Source organism: Schistocerca cancellata, chromosome 2, assembly GCF_023864275.1.
Source record: "Schistocerca cancellata isolate TAMUIC-IGC-003103 chromosome 2, iqSchCanc2.1, whole genome shotgun sequence".
NCBI lineage: Eukaryota > Metazoa > Arthropoda > Insecta > Orthoptera > Acrididae > Schistocerca > Schistocerca cancellata.
Window position 1 is genome coordinate 734,237,499 of NC_064627.1, and position 22,432 is coordinate 734,259,930.

The 22,432-nt window shown below is 45.0% G+C and overlaps 1 protein-coding gene across 1 annotated transcript in view; it reads right to left on the bottom strand.

Annotated features, from left to right (window-relative positions):
- Positions 1-543: 543 nt before the first annotated feature.
- Positions 544-22,432, bottom strand: part of LOC126158186 (uncharacterized) — a 413,927-nt gene continuing 392,038 nt past the window's right edge. The window contains exon 9 of the mRNA XM_049916426.1: positions 544-1,230. Coding sequence (XP_049772383.1) covers positions 544-1,230 — 687 coding nt within the window. The remainder of the gene's footprint in view (positions 1,231-22,432) is intronic.

Genomic DNA, 22,432 nt, shown 5'->3' on the forward strand with positions numbered 1-22,432 from the left:
GTGTTGTAATATACAATTAAAGTTGGTAGGCACTGGTACCACTGGTATCACATATGTGATCGCACTAAGCTTGTTGATACCAGTGCCTACCAACTTTAGTTGGATGGCACTGAAGATGGTCACTAAGTGACCGAAAATCGATTTTGCGGATAAGAAAACAAAACAAAATTTACCAATGCTGATTCTCCTTCCAATTCTATCCAATATTTGGTCGTGGTGCACAGATCACTCTATGGAGTCGCCAATCAGTAAATCTCATAACGAGATTAAACATCTCACCAGTAATTAAGAGCCACTACTTTATCAAGACCTAAAATGGGAGAATGTAATCCACTGGTGTATCTGGATATGAGCTGAAACTCAAAACTGCCTAGTAGTGTTGTAGAAAACTTGTGTTTAACAAACAGCCCATTGTATATAGTGAAGTTTTTCTTCGAATACTTGTAATTGTTCTTGTTTGTGGGATGAGCGTGCGTGCGTTTGTAGATGTTGCGAGGTTCTCAGGAGGCTGCACTTGACTGGCTGCGAGACAGGCGCTGTCGGTTAGGAGAGTCGGTAGGGCAGGTCGACGTGTCCGGAGAGCCTGCTGCGCCACCAGCAGACGTGGCAGACGGCGGCGACGCAGCAGACGGCCAGCACGGCCCCGCAGGCGGCGCCCACGGCCACGGCGGCCCAGCCCACCTGCTCGGCGCCGCGCAGCTTGCACAGCTCGGGGTTCTCGTCGTGCGGCCCCAACGCGCCGGTCACGTTGGGGCAGTTGACGACGCCGTTGCAGACGAGCCTGGACGGCACGCAGAAGCCGGCGTCGCCGGGGCAGAGGTAGGCGCAGTCGCCGGCCGCCAGTCCCGCCTGCGCCACCGAGCCGTCCGGGTTGCGCGGCAGGTGGAACAGCTCGGTCCACGCGATCTTGAAGGCGGTGCGCGCCGGCCACACGCTGCCCGCGAACTCGATGCGCACCGCGGGCAGGTGGCCGCCGGCTCCCGCCCCCGCCCCCGACGCCGCCCCCGACGCCGGCGCTCCGGCCGCCTCCGACGCCTCCGTCGCCGCAGCCATTATGTCCGCCTCCGGGATTATGGGCACCTCTTTGAGCACGCTCACGTTGCTGCCGCACACCGACAGGAAAGGCTCAGTCTTGCCCGGCAGGAATAGCTGCAGGTGGCCGTCTTCGCACGAGCGCGACGCGAACTTCACCTTGTCGAAGTGCAGCCAGATGTCGCGGTCCCGGTGCACCTGTTGCAATAAAAGTATTCGTGGCAATATCGCAAAAAAATACTGACACACATAGTCGACCATTATAAAAAAATACCAAACATATCGACATTCAGCCTACTGCAAAGTGGGTTGAATCGGAACAGTTATCACTTTAAAAAGGAAAAATCTAATAGTCTACAATAAAATCGAAACTGTAAAACCATTGTGTCCATCTGTTTGTTTCTGTACGCGTTAACCTCCAAAACTACTAGACGGATCCAGAATGAGATTTTCACTCTGCAGCGGAGAGTGCGCTCATATGAAACTTCCTGGCAGATTATAACTGTGTGCCGGACCGAGACTCGAACTCGGCACCTTTGCCTTTCGCGGGCAAGTGCTCTACCAACTGAGCTACCCAAGCACGACTCACAGCTTTACTTCCGGCATTACATCGCCTCCTGTCTTCCAAACTTTACAGAAGCTCTCCTGCGACACTTGCAGGACTAGCACTCCTGAAAGAAAGGATATTGCGGAGACATGACTTAGCCACAGCCTGGGGGATGTTTCCAGAATGAGATTTTCACTCCGCAGCGGAGTGTGCGCTGATATGAAACTTCCTGGCAGATTAAAACTGCCCGCGAAAGGCAAAGGACCCAAGTCTCGGTCCGGCACACAGTTTTAATCTGCCAGGAAATTTCATACTAGACGGATTTTTACGCGGTTTTAACAGGTAACATCAGCCTAGCTTGGGGCAACGTATAGGCTTTATTTCATCAGAACTGGGAAAGGAAAAGAAATACACAGTAATCTGATGTATTGTTAATATTTTCTTGTCTGTCTGTCTCCTTGAACAAGCTGATCTCCTAAACTACTGCACGAATTTTCGTTTGGCTTGTGTAGGTAATTTGAGTATAGCTTTGGCTACCATACAGGCTGTTGTTGTTGTGGTGGTCTTCGGTCCTGAGACTGATTTGATGCAGCTCTCCACGCTACTCTATCCTGTGCAAGCTGCTTCATCTCCGAGTACCTACTGCAACCCACATCCTTCTGAATCTGCTTAGAGAATTCATCTCTTGGTCTCCCTCTACGGTTTTTACCCTCCACGCTAATCTCCAATACTAAATTGGTGATCCTTTGATGCCTCAGAACATGTCCTACCAACCGATGCCTTCTTCTAGTCAAGTTGTTCCACAAATTCCTCTTCTCCCCTATTTTATTCAATACTTCCTCGTTAGTTATGTGACCTACCCACCTAATCTTCAGCAATATTTGGAGCACCACACTTCGAAAGCTTCTGTTCTCTTCTTGTCCAAACTATTTATTGCCCATGTATCACTTCCATACATAGCTACACTCCATACAAATACTTTCAGAAAGGACTTCATGACACACATAAATCTATACTCGATGTTAACAAATTTCTCTTCTTCAGAAACTATTTCCTTGCCATTGCCAGTCTACATTTTATATCCTCTCTACTTCGACCATCATCAGTTATTTTGCTCCCCAAATAGCAAAACTCCATTACAACTTTGAGTGTCTCATTTCCTAATCTCATTCCCTCGGCATCACCAGTCTTAATTCGGCTACATTCCATTATCCTCGTTTTGCTTTTGTTGATGTTCATCTTATACCCTCCTTTCAAGACACTGTCCATTCCGTTCAACTGCTCTTCCAAGTCCTTTGCTGTCTCTAACAGAATTGCAGGCTATATTTAATCAAAATCGGATCACGAAAAGGAAAGATATCCATATCCAATATAAAAAAAATTGTATGTTTGTTCTACGTCTCCTCTGAAAGAAATGGACCGGTTTCGCCCAAACGTCGCATTCTCGTCATTTACTGCCTGGAAAGAATCCCAACTACCTGTCAAAGAGGTTGGAATGGCGGTGTAATAGAAGTGTAGGCCTCTAAACGTGAATATCTAGATTTTCTTCATCCAGTACTTGAGAACGAGAGCATTTAGTGACTTTAAAGAAACTTTACACATAATTTCAAACCTTTACGAAACATTTTACCTCTGTCACCCCCACAATCTGCATTCGTGGCACATTTACCAGATGTTGTACAAACACACCAGAGAATGAATCTGCAAGATTATATCACTCTACGACACATAGTTTAGGATATAAGACGTCATAAACATCTGAGAAACTGTGGCATCGTGCATGACGTTCGAATTTATTATTACCAACTTGCTGAAGTGATTTCGATGAGATCTGATAAAAACTTGGCTTAAACTCCGTGCAATATCACAGGCTATTTCATAAAGTGTGTAGTAGGCGAATTAAGAACTCAGTGGAAAGGGTATTTAGTTTTTCACTTGTTACAATTCCTTCGAGCTCAGAGGTTGTAATATGTCAGAACGACTGAGAGGTATGATTTGGGAGAGAAGGGTGACTCACGTTGATGCATGCAGAGAAACACCAGCAAGTGTCTCACTGACTTAATTGCATCGATGGTACACAGCCGACCTTTTGCTAGTCAAGGTGATGGCACCTTGCAGTGTGCACGCATGCGTGGCTCAGCGCCGGTGACAATGCCGGATCTGCTGCAAATATTTCAGGTCGCCCAGCGTTGCAGACGCAGCGTTCCCAATCAAGCCACGGCTAAGTGGCGTGCTGCATGTGTTCGCTGTGTCGATAGCTCTTGGTACGGCTGACTGATCCCTCAAGCGCAACTGGTGGATGCCATGTAGAACGCCGAAGGGAGTACAGCAGCCCGCCGTCGCTATAGTGAGCTTCAGCAGCTCCGGCCGTCCGCCCAAGGCAGCTCTGTCGGCGACCGCAGGTAGCTCTGTATACACGTGGCTGCAAGTTCGCGCCCAAGCCTCGCCCCTGCGGATTGCATCTTGCAGTCCGCTGGACCAAGTCACCCAGAGAGCGGAGCCCAGCAGCCTTCTCCTTCCTAACACCGGTGCAGATCCAAGGCGCAGAGTGCCCCCCACAGCTATGATGCATCTGTGCAGCGGAGGTTGGAGGTAGTTTCAATGGGCCGTTTGGTAGCCAATAGCCATTACCAAAGGGTCGTCATGATTGGCCTGCAACTTAAACAATATTCATTCTCTCCAGCTCTAGACGTGGACAGAATGGCGACGCAACTGCTTGATTTTAGGGAGCGAGCTCGCTTATTTACACATCCTTTCAGTACACCTAAGACGCATTTCTTCTTGGGGAGACAAGTGGGGTGCTCTTTAATAATTATAGTGTCACCTCTCCTCAGCCCACTTCGGACACTGCACACAGGCCACTTAGCGCTGTTTTAACTGCACCACAACCTGTCAGTGCCCTCTGCTGCCCTTATTAATCACACACGTACACAACGCCCACCGGGCGTTGCCTTCTCGCCGGTGAGTGGTGTCGTAAACCTGTCCTGCAGAAACGTTTGCTAAATATGAACATCACCTGTGCTTGCCATCTGATGCGCCAATCACTCCCTCAGCTACTACCTTCCAAGCATAACTGTAAAATTTTCAAGAGTACCCCAAATTCAGGCCAGAACTTATTCACTGCACAGCGGACTTTTGAACTTTATGACTTTTGTGAAAATGCATTTCTTTGCTCTTAAGTGCAACATTGTACGATTCAAAGTAATGAATACATTGCTTATACCTTTTTCAATGTGTCTGATCCATACTTGCACTACTGGCCGGCGTGGCCGAGCGGTTCTAGGCGCTACAGTCTGGAACGGCGCGACCGCTACGTTCTCAGGTTCGAATCCTGCCTCGGGCATGGATGTGTGATGTCCTTAGGTTAGTTAGGTTTAAGAAGTTCTAAAGCAATGGCCTTGCCGCAGTGGCTACAGCGGTTCCCGTTAGATTACCGAAGTTAAGCACTGTCGGGCGTGGTCGGCACTTGGATGGGTGACCATCCAGGCCGCCATGCACTGTTGCCATTTTTCGGGGTGCACTCAGCCCCGTTATCCCAATTGAGGAGCTACTCGACCGAATAGTAGCGGCTTCGGTCAAGAATATCATCATAACGACTGGGAGAGCAGTGTGCTAACCCCACACCCCTCCTATCTGCATCCTCCTCTGAGAAAGACACGGCGGTCGGATGGTCTCGATGGACCACTTGTGGCCTGTACACGGAGTGTTTTTTTTTTAAGTAGCTCTAAGTTCTAGGGGAGTGATGACCTCAGAAGTCCCATAGTGCTCAGAGCCATTTGAACCATACTTGCATTCTATTTGTTGCCTGATATACACATTGATTAATGTATAGCTGCTATGCGTGCTACTTGATATTTGAAAACGAGAGCACTTAGTCACTTACAACGAACTTTACACGTAATTTCAAACCTTTACAAACCTTTTCTCGCTTACAACCCCCAAAAAATTATGAAGGCAATAAACGTTTATCATTTACTAAATTTTTGCTGTTCATGCAGTAAATCTGTTGCATCAGACATGGCATCATGACGTTTAAATTCATAATTTCTTTGTAATTAACTCCATTCGCAATACGTCTAGCAAAAGTATCCACATATGCTGCTGAACGAACCTACAAAATTATATCATTATACGACACAGAGAGAGGAAGAAGAGAAGATGTACACAGAATGGAAAGAGGAGATGGACAGAGAGAGCAGGAGGTAGCAGATCAACAGAGAGAGGGGTGGGAGTGGATGGTGGGAGTTTCTAGGAGGTGGACAAGCAGAAAGGGCAGAAGGTGATGGACGTGGAGGGGGCAAAGGAGACTGAACAAATGAAGAGGGAAGGAGGAGATGGGCTACTAGAAATGAAATAAATAGATATCCGAGTGACGCTGGGAACTCAGCTAGTTTTAAGAAGTAAAAAGAAAATAAAAATTATGTGGGACTACGTATCTCGTGACCAAATTTAAACTTAAAACTCGGTTTTGGGACCTATCTCATGATTTATATCATTAAAAAAGTAAGAAAAAGTATTTCTATTCATCCCGGGGAAAAGGTTGAATAAAAGCAGCAGTGTTCGTCGTTTTATAACTTCTATTTATTTCTCCATTGGGCAAATACGGACATTTCTAAATCTGTTTTACTTCTAGAATAACATGAAGCAAAATCCCTCTGGTTCGGGGAAAGTGCAATTCAGTACGAAACTAAGAATAATGCATGACTTCTGATCATGTAGACTCTTTTCCAAATGAAAAGTAATATATTTCTATTTAATTTACTGTAAAATTATGTAGATGAAGTGGGTTTGTTTGTTAATAGGTTAGGTGAGTGACATCCTCTTTAAAACCTATCACGTTTTTGAATCTACAAGTCGCACATACTGAAAGCTTTCGAATGGCTAGAAAGTGAGTCTTGATCTGTTAAAACAAAAACGTCTGTAATCAGCCTTGAATTTAGCGAAGAGAGACCAACGTACCTCTGCCTTTTAAAAAACAAATTTTACATGCACATGATCTAAATGACTATTTACTTCGCCATGTACTGTAATCACAACCCGTGCTCAGATCAGCGTCGTACGTCTCTTTATTTCTGATTGATTAATGAAACAGAATTGCAAATTTTCTTTCTAGGTACATAAGTTAAAACAATGGTAATTATGTTGGCACTTACGTATAAAGATCGGAGTAAGCAAATTCAGCCAACATCCGATGTTTGTCATAGAGTAAACAGAGCATCAATTGACAGCGTACACAACTTAGAAATTCATAATTTCCCTGTTAAACTGGTTCACTACCAACCTAGACAAACTAATCTTTGAATTATATTCTCATTTGTCTCCCGACGCGATATGGTACAACTTCCGTGGAATCTTCGGCTCTCTTTACCCATATTTAAGGTACGCCTGCTAGTCCTGCGTCGCCATATTCCCTGAGCAGCTGCTCTCTGCTAGCCACACTACATGGTTTGTATAAACAGCAGAATCCAGATTCGGGAAAAAGTATTGAAGATAACAATATTGTACTGTGGTTCAGCCGTCCGCCTTGGTGCAAAACAATTTCTTACTTTGTTGCCCTTATTTCCGGCATACTGTGAAAGGTAAGCTGTCTTATTTAACATTACTATTTTCACGAAGTTATCTATCGTAAATGTAATCGAAGTTGTGAATTTAATAAATGTACTAAACCTCTGCAGTATTGATATAATAATATTCAAATCGAAGTTGTGAATTTAATAAATGTACTAAACCTCTGTAGTATCGATATAATCATATTCTTTGTAAGTCTGTTATTGAGACCACAAATGTTGGTCAGAAATGTTACTTCTTTAGAAGAGAGTGGCAGTAGTGGTGTGGATTGGACAGTCTGGCTATGTACTTGGTTCGAAAAGGATGGAAGTTGGCCTGCTGTTAGAGGAGGCAACATTATTTAAAAAGGGTTATGTAAAAACATATTTTGAGGAAAAATTTCGAGGAAACTAGGTGATACGAATGCAAGACTAACAAAAGGTAGTTTTAATATAATCAAGTCCTTTTTGGTTTGTAACTAGGTAGTTTTTTGTTGTTAGAACATTGTGTATGGTTAAAGCTTGCTGTAGAAATTTTATAGTGACACACATGGACTTCTCTAACACTTGAAATAAGTGTCAAGGAAAGCAATTTTACGTAAGAGAGTTATTAAGACATATTTTTGCTAACCTTTATAGGTGTGAGAACTTTATGAAAAAGTGCATAGTTAATCTCGGTGTCTTGTTCTTATTTGTCAGTCGTTAAGATTATTTCCCCATATTTATGTACTTTGATCACTCTGTTTGCTTACTCGCATTGTATATCGCGAGTTGTGTACCGAAACGAATTTTTATTGAAACTCATACCGTTCTACACTGCAAATCGCAAGTACAGTAAATGAAATTAGAACGGTGACAGTGTCATCATTATCGTAATAGTGAGAGGTTACAGAGCAGACGAGCTTTCCGTCAGTACAGATATTCCAATCAATTTAATTACCGTCAAAGATCCTGTCCATTGTAAGGCACAGTGATTGTCAGAATGTTTTTGTGTAAATATTAGTACCAGTTCTGATGATAAATACCAGTAAAAGCTTTCAGTAAGGCGCTATCTTGTAATTTCAAGCAGTTTTATCATATAGTGAGAAGCATTAATTTTTATGTGCATCTGCCGTGTGTTACAATAACGGTTCTGATAGAAGACTAAAGATAAACAGTAGCAGTATTCAAGGCCAACATTTTAATCCAATCATTTTGTTTTGCAGTTTCTTAACATATGTTAATTTCGTTGCAATCGGATTCCTTTCTTGCAGGTGAATTGTTTGCTGTACCGACCAGTCCGGGTTCCTGATAGTGTAGCTTCAGCTCCCTCCACATACTTAACGTTCAAAATTTTATGTGAACACATTTCTGTCAACCTCTACTGAGATCTACTTATTTCTATGTCAGAATAAATTTTATTCATTTCTCAGATACTATTCAGACTTTCAAACACGAGTTTGGGAGTTTAGCATTAAACTTCCAACTTCCAGTATTTTAGTTACCGTTTCTCTGGCATTCAGCATGTCATCTGCAATTGTATGAGTGGCTGTTATGCAATGTGAACTTACGTACGTCAGGGTTATGCTGATGGGAATCGCGTTAGTGTTGTGGATACACTTTTGGTGTGCACTAGATTATTATATTCCTTAAGCATTTATGTGGATCATTTTACAGTTCAGTAGGCCGTATAGCTTATTTCTCTTTTCACAAGATATGTAACACGTGTTATTATTTCTTCTGAGGAGGACAGGTATGTATCTGTTGGAATCAAGGTAAATCCTGCATAAGCTTTTGGTGTGAATCTGGTTACCTGTATGATTCTCACTTATCCATAATTCTACAGTTGTTGACTGCTGTCAGTTCAAGAATTTATTGTGTAGATTAACATGGAATAGCTCTTAAGGATGTAGGGTAAAAGTATGTCTGCTATTTTCGTAATGACAGTTTAAGTACATAAAAGAGCGTCAGTCATTACGGCTTTGGTCATTCGTGTGGGACAGATGGAGCAATGCAGAAGTATTTATCTATGAGCAGTGACTGAACTTGAAAAACTAGAGGCAACCGCCGTCAGGGTCAAGTTCAACGGAGCTTACACTACACTGGTGTCAGTATACAACAGCCCTAAAAACATTAAAACACGCGACATCAGCACAATACTCAACATATCACCGCGCGTAATAGCCGCTGGAGATCTTAACGCAAAACACCCGGACTGGAACTCACGAATACAAAACTCCAACGGCAAGAAACTATACGAACACGCACTAGGACGAAACTACATCACACTAGCGCCGACCGAACCGACGCACATTCCCTACCGGAGGGGACACAGGCCAGACGTGCTAGACATGGCCCTCATCAAGGGCATAACAACGACACTCAACGTTGCCGTTGAAAACGATCTGCCCTCAAATCACCAACCCGTTATACTGTACATGGAAGAAACACTGCAGCACATGGAACAACGTAGGATGTTAGACTACAGGCGCGCGAATTGGACCCAGTTCAAGGAAACGCTTGACAGTCGCATCCCACCCACCCACGCGATTAACGAGACAGCCCAAATTGACGAGGCAGTTGAAACCCTCACCGGCGCCGTCCAGGACGCAATAGCCGACACCATACCAATCCGCACGCCACAACAACACAGTGCTGCTCTGCCCCAGGAAATCCTGGGCCTAATCTCAATGAGGAACCGCCTCAGGAGACACTGGCAGCGTACCAGGCGCCAGCACTTCAAACGGCACATTAACAGGCTCCAGGGTATAATCCGGGAAAAAATACAAACACTCAAAACACAACAGTGGGACCAGAAACTCGTAGGGCTGGACACCACGCGACCTGGCGTGTGGCAGCTAGCCCGACACTTCACCAGGGAGAAACTGTACACCCCCACATTACAAGGGCCCGACGGACCAGCATATTCTGCGGAAGAAAAAGCGGAACTGATGGCCCTCACACTCGCAGCGTCATTCACACCGAACCTGGATCCCTCAGACCCAGCGTTCACATTTGATACGGACCAGGAGGTCACACGCATCCTGGCCCAACCAGCGCGCTACAACATCCGACAAGCTAGTACAGCAGAAGTCAAATGGTCCATCATGCATACCACCGCTAGGAAGGCCCCTGGTCACGATGATATTCAGAACCGTGTTCTCCAGGAGTTCACGGACAAAGCTGTAGACTACCTCACACACATCACGAATGCCATACTCAAGCACCAACACTTCCCCGCCTTTTGGAAGACGGCCAAGGTCCTGATGTTCAGGAAGCCGGGGAAAGACCACTCCCTCCCACAAAATTACCGACCCATCAGTCTGCTGAGCGCGCTCAGCAAGATCGTTGAGAAGGTAATATTAAAACGACTCACCAGGCACTGCATCACAAACGACACCCTGAGACCGGAGCAATTCGGTTTCAGGAATCACCACTCAACAACACAACAACTCCTCCGCGTAGTTGAATACATAACACACGGATACAACACAAGCAAGGCAACTGGGGCGGTGTTCCTGGACATCGAAAAGGCTTTCGATCGTCTATGGCACAACGGCCTAATACGCAAACTTAGCGACGCAGGGTTCCCCGACGGGCTCGTACGTCTCATACACTCATACCTCACGGACAGGAGTTTCAACACCGACGTGCAGGGCAAACAATCGACACGACATGGTATACAGGCAGGAGTCCCCCAAGGAAGCATCCTGGGGCCCTTACTGTTTAACCTCTACATTAACGACCTCCCAGCTACACATAACACGACGGTAGCAATCTACGCGGATGACACTGCCATCCTTGCGCAAGATTGGAAGCCGTCTAACATTAACTCACGAAAACAGACTGCACTCAGAACGGCGGAGCCTTGGCTGGTGAAATGGCGTGTTAGAGTAAACGTCGACAAGTGCGAGGCCGTTCTGTTCACAAGACGACCGAAGCAACTGCGCAAACATCAGCACTGCAACCCAATAACACTACACACACGCCCAATACGTTTCCGCGAGAAGGTCAAATACCTGGGTGTCTGGCTGGACAGGAAACTACTCAGGGGGGACCACATTCAACACGTGACCAACAAAGCTAACGCGAGGCTCAAACAACTCTACCCTATGCTTAACAGGCGTAGCACACTGAACAGGAGGGTGTCTAGGTCCATGTACATGACACTTATTAGACCCCTGATGACGTACGCAGCCCCTGTCTGGGGATACGCTGCGCCCACTCGCCTGCGCCGTCTGCAGCTCATACAGAACAAAGTACTCAAAATCATAAGCAACGCTCCGCGCTACACAAGCATCGCGGACCTTCACCGGGAATACCGGCTAGATACTATCTTGCAGGTATTCCAAAAACTCTCCACGCGACTGTACAATAACACGAGACACTCGCGCAACCCGTTTATCCTTTCTCTGGGTAACTACGACCACAACCATAGATGGAAGGATAACAGACCAAAGACATTACTGGTTAGGAACTAAACATCTATGGTCCATAGAACGCTAACACGACAGTACTGGCGAGCCCCTGCAACACAGTTACTACTGGAAACCCAGATGTGCGACCAGCCGAAAAACAGGCAACCGCAGGGAAGCCGTACTGTACACAGCACGCAAACCAGCCACACACACCCCCTACACCGTCCGTGAGCCGATCTATGACCGATCGCCCACTAATCTACAACTACCTTGAACGGTTGCAGGGACGCAGCAACTGCAGCAAGCGCCGCAACAAGCTCCAGCAACGACAAAGGTAACGATGCACGATACCTCGAACTAACATAACCGCACCTTGCATGCTCTGTCGCAGCTAGCAAGCCGCTACTGCCCTTAATACCCGTCCTACTGTCGCAGAGGTTTTTTTCCCTTGGCTCTTGCCTTGGCACTTTTTTTCCTCTGCCCTTACAACCGCTACCCTTCAATCGTTTTCGACCACTTCTATCTCCTGATGGACCATGTTAATGAGTAATCTTACCCAGACGCATGGATAACATCACAGCCCGCATCCTGTGACGCCTGATTCAAAAACTAACATGTTTACGGAGGTGACAGTAGAACTTTTGGTTTGGTCACCACGTTGGTGTGGGCGTGGAGGGGCCCCATCCTTTTGTAAAAAAAAGGGTCGTGTTAGTGCAGTGTTCAAAATTTTAAAACGACAAATAGGGGACCTGTGAGTTTCGCATGCATTGCTGGGTAACAGGGTGTGAATTTAGAATGATTTCAGCAAGTTAGCAAGAGAAAAGGTTTGAACCCAGAAACATTTCCATTAATTTACGATCGTTTTGGACTTGTGATTAACACTGGAACGTTATGTCTGAATACACATCGTTGGACTTAGAACAGTTTTTCAGTAGTCCACCAGGACTACTCATTGGTCGACGAGGTGCACTGCTTTTGTTTATTTATTAAAAGGCTCTAGCTGTTGTTGTTGCAGTGATTCAACTAGCAAAAGGAAATAATATTTTTTATAGCTGAATCAAAACTTCTTTATTTTTCACTGCATAATAAAAACCTGCCAATATTTTGTTAAATCATTGACCAATAGAGTGGTGATTTATCAGTGTATAGCGAAAAGGGGATTGATTGTCCCCTACGAGTTAAATGTAGTCAAATAATTAAAAGCAGTCACTTATTCTGAAACACAGGAACAGTTCAACCTGCATATATTCAGTTTACTTTTAGTCCTTACAGTTAAGTTTCTTGGGCATAATAGTGGGTGACGTAATCGAAATTTGAGAGTGGATTTTATTCACGGCATTCGAGTTGATTAAAATAAAAAAACAATAATCAAAAAGCAGCGTGCTCACAACATTCGCCGGTCTATAATCACACGCAAGATAATATAGATATGTAGCAATAACACTTGTATGGAAAATAAATAATATGTAATTTTCCCAATAAGTTAGCTGGTCTGAACTGCTCGCAGTTTCGCGCCAACACGCAGCTATACCGCTGCCGCCATGGCGTTCACATTACGAGAAACTGTCAGCGCACATCACGTCGTGGGGCACTGTTTGTGGCAATGCGCTGTGTGATTCGGGTTGTTCATAACTTTATATATAGATTAGTTTAATAAATACACCGTAATGACTTCACTGAGGAGAGATTTCTATCCATTTGCTAAATCTTACTTGATATTACATAATTAAAAAGCATTGAAGTAATAGGTGTCAGTTGACAATCCTAACGCAGCATCCAGTCACGACGTAGCATTCTCCGCCTGCTCCATGTCACCTAAAAGCAAGAGCTCACTAAACTACTCTGTGCAAACAGAAATCTGCAGCTTTTCTTGATTGTAAACACCTATCTATCACTTTCTGTGCTGTCAGCTGCCTGCAATTATACGTAAGGCGCTTCGAGAGACAAGAAAGTAGTCATGGCTGCAACAGCTAGATATCTTACACTCTTCAAGCAGCTCCTTGCAGCCACATTCACCTTTACTGTTGCCTCATGGGCCTGTCGTTTAAGGGCTGCGTCCACTGAGAGCAAGAGGAAGAATTCTGCCATGGCCACACTGTGTTTGTACGGAGTGAGGAAAATTCGGAAAGAAAGGTCAACTTGACTACCTTGACCCTTTTCACAGTTGGTTTATTAAGTCTTGTATGATCAGTAGTCATTCGAACACTTAACCGCCGGTCTGTGTTCAACGCAACATGCGTACTGTGCACATTGTCCTCGTTTCTGCTCGTTAATCGGCATCTGCGGGGGTATCGTCTTCCATATACTCACGACCTCCTTTGAAGCACTTATGCCGGCTGAAAAACAGTGGCTTTTGATTTTCCTTCTCTTCCTGACATTCGTTGAGTCCTGCTCAGCGTCTCCATACCCGATTTTTAGAACCTGATGTTGTAGTTCTTTCAATAGCATACATTTCTAACCTTTGACTGAGCATAGAGTTACAGACGTTTTTTATGCAATACCTGTATCAAACATTGCGTGTGGAATGTGCATATGGCACACCACGTTTCATTTGTTTCAAAACTGAAGATGTTATTTCATGCTCAGATCATACAGCACGATCTGTTTTCACTTGTGGAAGGAGTACTCTTTTTGTAGCTACACAACACAACAAAAGTGAAGGTTCATTTTCTTGAAAACCTATAACTTTCTCCCATTTGCAGTCCGCTCCCGGTAGCTGAGTGGTCAGCGTGACAGAATGTTACTCCTATGGGCCTGGGTTCGATTCCCGGCTGGGTCGGAGATTATCTCCACTCAGGGACTGGTTGTTGCGTTGTCCTAATCATCATCAGTTTCATCCCTATCGACGCGCAGGTCACCGAAGTGGCGTCAACTCGAAAGGCCTGCAACCGCCGAACGGTCTACCCCACGGGAGGTCCTAGCCACGCGACATATCATTTAAAAAAAATGGCTCTGAGCACTATGGGACTCAACATCTTAGGTCATAAGTCCCCTAGAACTTAGAACTACTTAAACCTAACTAACCTAAGGACATCACACACACCCATGCCCGAGGCAGGATTCGAACCTGCGACCGCAGCAGTCCCGCGGTTCCGGACTGCAGCGCCAGAACCGCTAGACCACAGCGGCCGGCGACATTTCATTTCATTTCTCCCATTTGCAATAAGGAGTTCGAAAGGGTAGGGCCAGAGTATTGAATATGAGCGAGTACAAGTGTGAACTGAGTGCAGCAAAAGAGTGTTAGGTGAACAGATAGAGAAAATGAGGTAGTACTAACCGTGCAGGAACCAACGAACATGTTGAACACCCACAGAAATTGCAATGCGCGAGTTAGTGAAGCAATCAAAACGAAGCATCTGAACAAAGAAGCGCGATACGAATTGGAAAACCTCTGTACCTCATAATGTTATCTGTTTTATCAATAATGGGGACAAATTGTCACCTACAGAAACCGTGAAGTAGGCAGAACACAAAGGGAAAGATGTGAATGAACATCCCTGTAGAATACCGCAAGAGAAAAAATTCCGAATAAATTAAGAATATAGTTAACGGGATTATAATTGTTGAATTCACCTGTGTTTATTGTGACAAAGAAATGAGTCGCCAGTCAATGGAAAAATACGGATTCGTAACAGACTATGGAAACTGAAAGAAATCTCTGTGGGGGGAAACCTTTTCCAACCATGAAGTAAGTGAGATATTGGACCGTAAGGGATAGCCAAGAATTTTCCCACTTTAGATTTGGCCAGGGTACTGTCTCGTTTAAATGAACCAGTAGATAAGAGAAACGACAGTATTGGGTGCAAATTTTCATCAGTATGAATACAAAAGAATGTTGATGCGGCTTTAGAATGCAACAAGCACATTTCAGAGAATGATGACTATTATTCAGCAGGACTGCGAGGTACTAAATGTTTAGATGACGTAATTAACTATGGATGTTTTAAAAGAACATAATGAGAATTGGTACAAATTATTGGACAGGTTTACAATACATAGATTAAAACTGCAAACAGATAAGTGCGAATTTCTGAGAAAAGAGGTAATATTCTTAGGACAGAGAACAAGCGATAAATGTGTAGAGACGAACGAGGGAAATGTGGAAAAGGTAAAGAACTTTCCAGCTCCGAAATTCACCTAAGAGTTAAAAGGATAATAATGGTTAGCCAGATATTACGGTCGGTATATTCCAAAGTTCGGTAAGACTGCAAGTTCACAACATCAACTGTTGAGGTCTGGAGTGCCATACAAAAGTGGAGACTAGCAATAAGCTGCATTTGAGGAATTATGAGAGAGATTAGTAAATCCTCCCATACTGAGCTACCCAGATTTCGAGAAACCATTTATAGTGACTGTCGACATTTTACCATCGCAAGAGTTCGAAATCCACTGAGGTGGATTTTCGGTGTCAAAGATCCATCATGAATGTTACTAAAATGGAGATTTAAACTACAGGAGTATTCTTATGACATTATGTACAAATCTGGAAAGCTTAATGCAAATTGCAGATGCAGTAAGTCAAATGCGGTCTGATGAAATAAAAGATATAAGAGAAAATGTAGGACACATATTAATGGTTAGGGAAAATAAAAAAAAGCCGAAATGAAAAAGGAAATGCATGGTAACCTATTAGGGGGCTCCAAACGATGCACATAACATTAGACCGAATAGGAAACTGTGTATGGACTGCCACCAGACGGACGGGAAAAGTTTTATTGATAATTACAAAATTTTGTTTTTTTCAGTTCTTTATTTCTGGTGAAGTGGAACGTGTCTCACCGCAAATTTGTGGTTGGGTGTGAACACGTGTGACACCGGACGTCACCGGATATTACCATCTACTCACAGTCCACCTGAGTAGTGTTCTCATCTTGAGTACTGCTTAAGGGATAATGATTTATTAAAGCATGGGTGACTAGGACACGTTTGCAAAGTACCATTCAGCGGCCAATCAGAGGGCTGTGGATGTTTACGTGGAGGCTCAGGACAGGCTAGCGAGAGCGCGGTGGACCATAGGAAACGCCCTCTTTGTTGCCATCTCTCGATATAACCAGAAGTGCCCTCCTGCGCATCCTTGTTCGGCCACTGTACCCCTCAGTCTGACTGTCGGTGGCCTCCCTTGTGCCACAGTCTTACATCTGCACCCATTACTGATAGCTTACTGATAGTAAACTTAGCAAATTTCTTCGAACATCTCTTGCTCTAATTTATTAATTTCCTTTATTCCCGGCCGCTCACGTTCCGCCTTGACCATGTCCTCGATAAAATCACGAACAGAAGTGTGAATGGTGGAAAAGCATCAAAAGAGGGGTAGAAGAAGGTGTTGGGAAGTGCGACAAGTGTCAAAGAAATAAGTTCACTCTGATAGCGACAAAGGTGCCTCTAGTTATTACAGACACAGTGACATTTTTAAGATATGTAACACAGATACAGTAGGTCTGTTAGATAAGACAACGGCTGGAAATTCATATTTGATATTTCACATTAAACTAAGTAAATTTATAGCAGCAGTAACAGTCGAGAAACAGGACGCCCAGACAGTGGTGCAGAAATTTGTAGAAGAAATTGTGTTTATGTAGGGAATTCTGTTAGTATTGTTGACCAGCCACGCGTCGAAGTTTTTGAGCGAAGTATCCAAGAGGGTATGTACATTATTAAGGATATTATTAAGGATTCAGGAGAGATAGAGACCACATCATATCACTGACAAACAGAAAGCTGATGGAATATGTACGTCACAAAAGAGTTATGTAGTAACTGGGAACTGTCGGTACCATACACTGCTGGAAATTGAAATAAGAACACCGTGAATTCATTGTCCCAGGATGGGGAAACTTTATTGACACATTCCTGGGGTCAGATACATCACAGGATCACACTGACAGAACCACAGGCACATAGACACCGGCAACAGAGCATGCACAATGTCGGCACTGGTACAGTGTATATCCACCTTTCGCAGCAATGCAGGTTGCTATTCTCCCATGGAGACGATCGTAGAGATGCTGGATGTAGTCCTGTGGAACGACTTGCCATGCCATTTCCACCTGGCGCCTCAGTTGGACCAGCGTTCGTGCTGGACGTGCAGACCGCGTGAGACGACGCTTCATCCAGTCCCAAACATGCTCAATGGGGGACAGATCTGGAGATCTTGCTGGCCAGGGTAGTTGACTTACACCTTCTAGAGCACGTTGGGTGGCACGGGATACATGCGGACGTGCATTGTCTGTTGGAACAGCAAGTTCTCTTGCCGGTCTAGGAATGGTAGAACGATGGGTTCGATGACGGTTTGGATGTACCGTGCACTATTCAGTGTCCCCTCGACGATCACCAGTGGTGTACGGCCAGTGTAGGAGATCGCTCCCCACACCATGATGCCGGGTGTTGGCCCTGTGTGCCTCAGTCGTATGCAGTCCTGATTGTGGCACTCACCTGCACGGCGCCAAACACGCATACGACCATCATTGGCACCAAGGCAGAAGCGACTCTCATCGCTGAAGACGACACGTCTCCATTCGTCCCTCCATTCACGCCTGTCGCGACACCACTGGAGGCGGGCTGCACGATGTTGGGGCGTGAGCGGAAGACGGCCTAACGGTGTGCGGGACCGTAGCCCAGCTTCGTGGAGACGGTTGCGATTGGTCCTCGCCGATACCACAGGAGCAACAGTGTCCCTAATTTGCTGGGAAGTGGCGGTGCGGTCCCCTACGGCACTGCGTAGGATTGTACGGTCTTGGCGTGCATCCGTGCGTCGCTGCGGTCCGGTCCCAGGTCGACGGGCACGTGCACCTTCCGCCGACCACTGGCGACAACATCGATGTACTGTGGAGACCTCGCGCCCCACGTGTTGAGCAATTCGGCGGTACGTCCACCCGGCCTCCCGCATGCCCACTATACGCCCTCGCTCAAAGTCCGTCAACTGCACATACGGTTCACGTCCACGCTGTCGCGGCATGCTACCAGTGTTAAAGACTGCGATGGAGCTCCGTATGCCACGGCAAACTGGCTGATACTGACGGCGGCGGTGCACAAATGCTGCGCAGCTAGCGCCATTCGACGGCCAACACCGCGGTCCCTGGTGTGTCCGCTGTGCCGTGCGTGTGATAATATACTCCTGGAAATGGAAAAAAGAACACATTGACACCGGTGTGTCAGACCCACCATACTTGCTCCGGACACTGCGAGAGGGCTGTACAAGCAATAATCACACGCACGGCACAGCGGACACACCAGGAACCGCGGTGTTGGCCGTCGAATGGCGCTAGCTGCTCAGCATTTGTGCACCGCCGCCGTCAGTGTCAGCCACTTTGCCGTGGCATACGGAGCTCCATCGCAGTCTTTAACACTGGTAGCATGCCGCGACAGCGTGGACGTGAACCGTATGTGCAGTTGACGGACTTTGAGCGAGGGCGTATAGTGGGCATGCGGGATGCCGGGTGGACGTACCGCCGAATTGCTCAACACGTGGGGCGTGAGGTCTCCACAGTACATCGATGTTGTCGCCAGTGGTCAGCGGAAGGTGTACGTGCCCGTCGACCTGGGACCGGACCGCAGCGACGCACGGATGCACGCCAAGACCGTAGGATCCTACGCAGTGCCGTAGGGGACCGCACCGCCACTTCCCAGCAAATTAGGGACACTGTTGCTCCTGGGGTATCGGCGAGGACCATTCGCAACCGTCACCATGAAGCTGGGCTACGGTCCCGCACACCGTTAGGCCGTCTTCCGCTCACGCCCCAACATCGTGCAGCCCGCCTCCAGTGGTGTCGCGACAGGCGTGAATGGAGGGACGAATGGAGACGTGTCGTCTTCAGCGATGAGAGTCGCTTCTGCCTTGGTGCCAATGATGGTCGTATGCGTGTTTGGCGCCGTGCAGGTGAGTGCCACAATCAGGACTGCATACGACCGAGGCACACAGGGCCAACACCCGGCATTATGGTGTGGGGAGCGATCTCCTACACTGGCCGTACACCACTGGTGATCGTCGAGGGGACACTGAATAGTGCACGGTACATCCAAACCGTCAACGAACCCATCGTTCTACCATTCCTAGACCGGCACGGGAACTTGCTATTCCAACAGGACAATGCACGTCCGCATGTATCCCGTGTCACCCAACGTGCTCTAGAAGGTGTAAGTCAACTACCCTGGCCAGCAATATCTCCCGATCTGTCTCCCATTGAGCATGTTTGGGACTGGATGAAGCGTCGTCTCACGTGGTCTGCACGTACAGCACGAACGCTGGTCCAACTGAGGCGCCAGGTGGACATGGCATGGCAAGCCGTTCCACAGGACTACATCCAGCATCTCTACGATCGTCTCCATGAGAGAATAGCAGCCTGCATTGCTGCGAATGGTGGATATACACTGTACTAGTGCCGACATTGTGCATGCTCTGTTGCCTGTGTCTATGTGCCTGTGGTTCTGTCAGTGTGATCATGTGATGTATCTGACCCCAGGAATGTGTCAATAAAGTTTCCCCTTCCTGGGACAATGAATTCACGGTGTTCTTATTTCAATTTCCAGGAGTGTATTTTGGTATTTAATACTACGCCATAGCTGCGACCGAGAATGCGAGAAGTGAATCGAATAGCATGAGAAAAGATAAAAGAAGCGAAGAAAATCAGTAAGGGCTCACTGTTAGCAGACGCATAATTCAAGAATATTTAAAACAGGAGACTGGGTTGGTTTATATAGCGTGATGAAACGGTAAAAATAAGTCATTCTAAGAAACTAGATACACATTCCCGAGGGCCGTAAGACGTAATAACAGTAGACCTGCCCAATATCACAATTAAAATACCTAGACCTAGAAATAAGCAGATAAAAGTACTTGTAAATCGGTTGCAGTCTTATTATTAATGACAAGAAAAGTGGAGACACTAAGAAGATGATTTTTTTTCCGGAAGCCTTGGTTCAGTCTAAATTGATGTCATTGTCATTGACCCTGCTAAAGGCTCCACTGAGAGCCGAATCGCGTGAAGACACAGTGAAGATCCAAAATATGAGAGACACACTTATGATTTGCTTCTGTCATCACGGCAAGATACAGATTACGAAAATCGCATGGATAATTACGACGTACATTAACTTGATAATGCATGACTATAAATTCTATAAAGTGGCCTGGATAGAGAACAGGGACGTCCAAAAGTGCCGAGAAAGATAAGCAAATTAAATATCATTAGGGCTGAATATAACATTCTGAGTAATGACAGTAATTCAGCAAAATTGTAACAAAGCAGACACATAGTTCAGTAATAAATAAATCATAGCTCCAGATCCAGGAGAAAAACTATCAAGTCTTCGAAGCAAACTCTCTAATTACGAATTCACGGTATCCAGCTACCTCCAGTAGGCTAGTATCGATACCTCTGTCGACAAATCAACACTAATATCATAAGTGCAACACTCTCACAAATATCCTTCAAAGTTTTGGCGTTTCCATATTGGTCAATAGTGCAACAAGGGTGAGTACAATGACTGGATCAGTAATTGACCATGTGGCCATAAATATGGACAGGGAAATATGTGATGTAGCTGTAAAAGATCTCAGACTATCAGACCATATCTGTGACATAACATTAGTAAAATGAGGCATGGAATTATTCCCTAAACTATAAGCCTACAATGACATCTACCAGAAATTAAAATAAAGGTTTTTCAAAGGAACTAGCAAAAAAAAAAAAAAAAAGCTGGGATGAAGTGTATAAGGAAACCAAGATGAATATGAAATTCTATAAATTCCCCGCATTATTGAAACTGAACTTTGAAAATTCATTTACAAAGGTACACATGTCTGTATCAACATCTCACAGAAACAGATCAATAACAACAGGTATTAAGAAGTCCTCCTAAACACTCAAATACTTCAGTTCCATGAAAAAGAATCGCAATGATCCAAAATTCTTAAATTTCTATCATATCCATAGGAACGTGCTGATTGCTGCAAAACAGACATTTCATGACAAAATAATATAAAATGCAAAGCATAAAAGCAAAGCAATCTGGGACGTTACAAAAAAAAAAAAAAAAAAGGCAGCAGGGAGAGGCAAAGAAATGCAGAATAACATGCTACAAAGGGAGGGGGATAAGGTAATAAAGGATCCACAACACTTATCAAACTATGTAAATGAGCATTTTTCAAGTATTGCAGAGAAGGTACAGCAAAAATTCACCCTAAAAATTTAACACCTGTAAATAATGTTGCACTAAATACAATGATGTTGCTTCCAACCACAGAAAATGAAGTCAATAAAACTGTTCAAAAACTAAAAAATAAAAAGGCAGTAGGTTCAGATAAGATACCAAGGTGTGTACAGAAACAAAGCATAGGGATTATACAAGGCCCCTTAACAAACATAATAAATGAATCATTCACATCAGGGACATTTACAGAGCAGTTAAAACAGGCAAGAGTTGTATGTCTTCTTAAGTAAGGCAATGCAGAAGACATAGAAAATTACCAGCCCATTTCCCTGCTGTCACCATTCTCAAAAATAATAGAACCAATTATGAAAGATAGATTAATGAATTACTTGTATAAATACAATCTTTTAAGCGAATCACAGTTTGGTTTTCGAAGTGGCAAAAACATGGAGTCAGGCATGGTAACATTCACGAAAGTTGTACTTGAAGCTCTTGATAAAAATGAGTGTGTCACAGGCATATTTTTGTATCTTTCTAAGGCCTTTGATACAGTCAACCACAAGATCCTATTAAATACATTAGAAGCATTAGGAATAAGAGGGATAGCCAATCAGTGGTTTCGATCATACCTAGCAAATTGGGTACAAAGAGTAGAGATAACACATACTTAAAATAGATTTAAACATTTAGTAAAACACTTATCAGAACCAAAATACATTAATATAGTGGTTCTGCAAGGTAGTATATTAGGACCAATACTA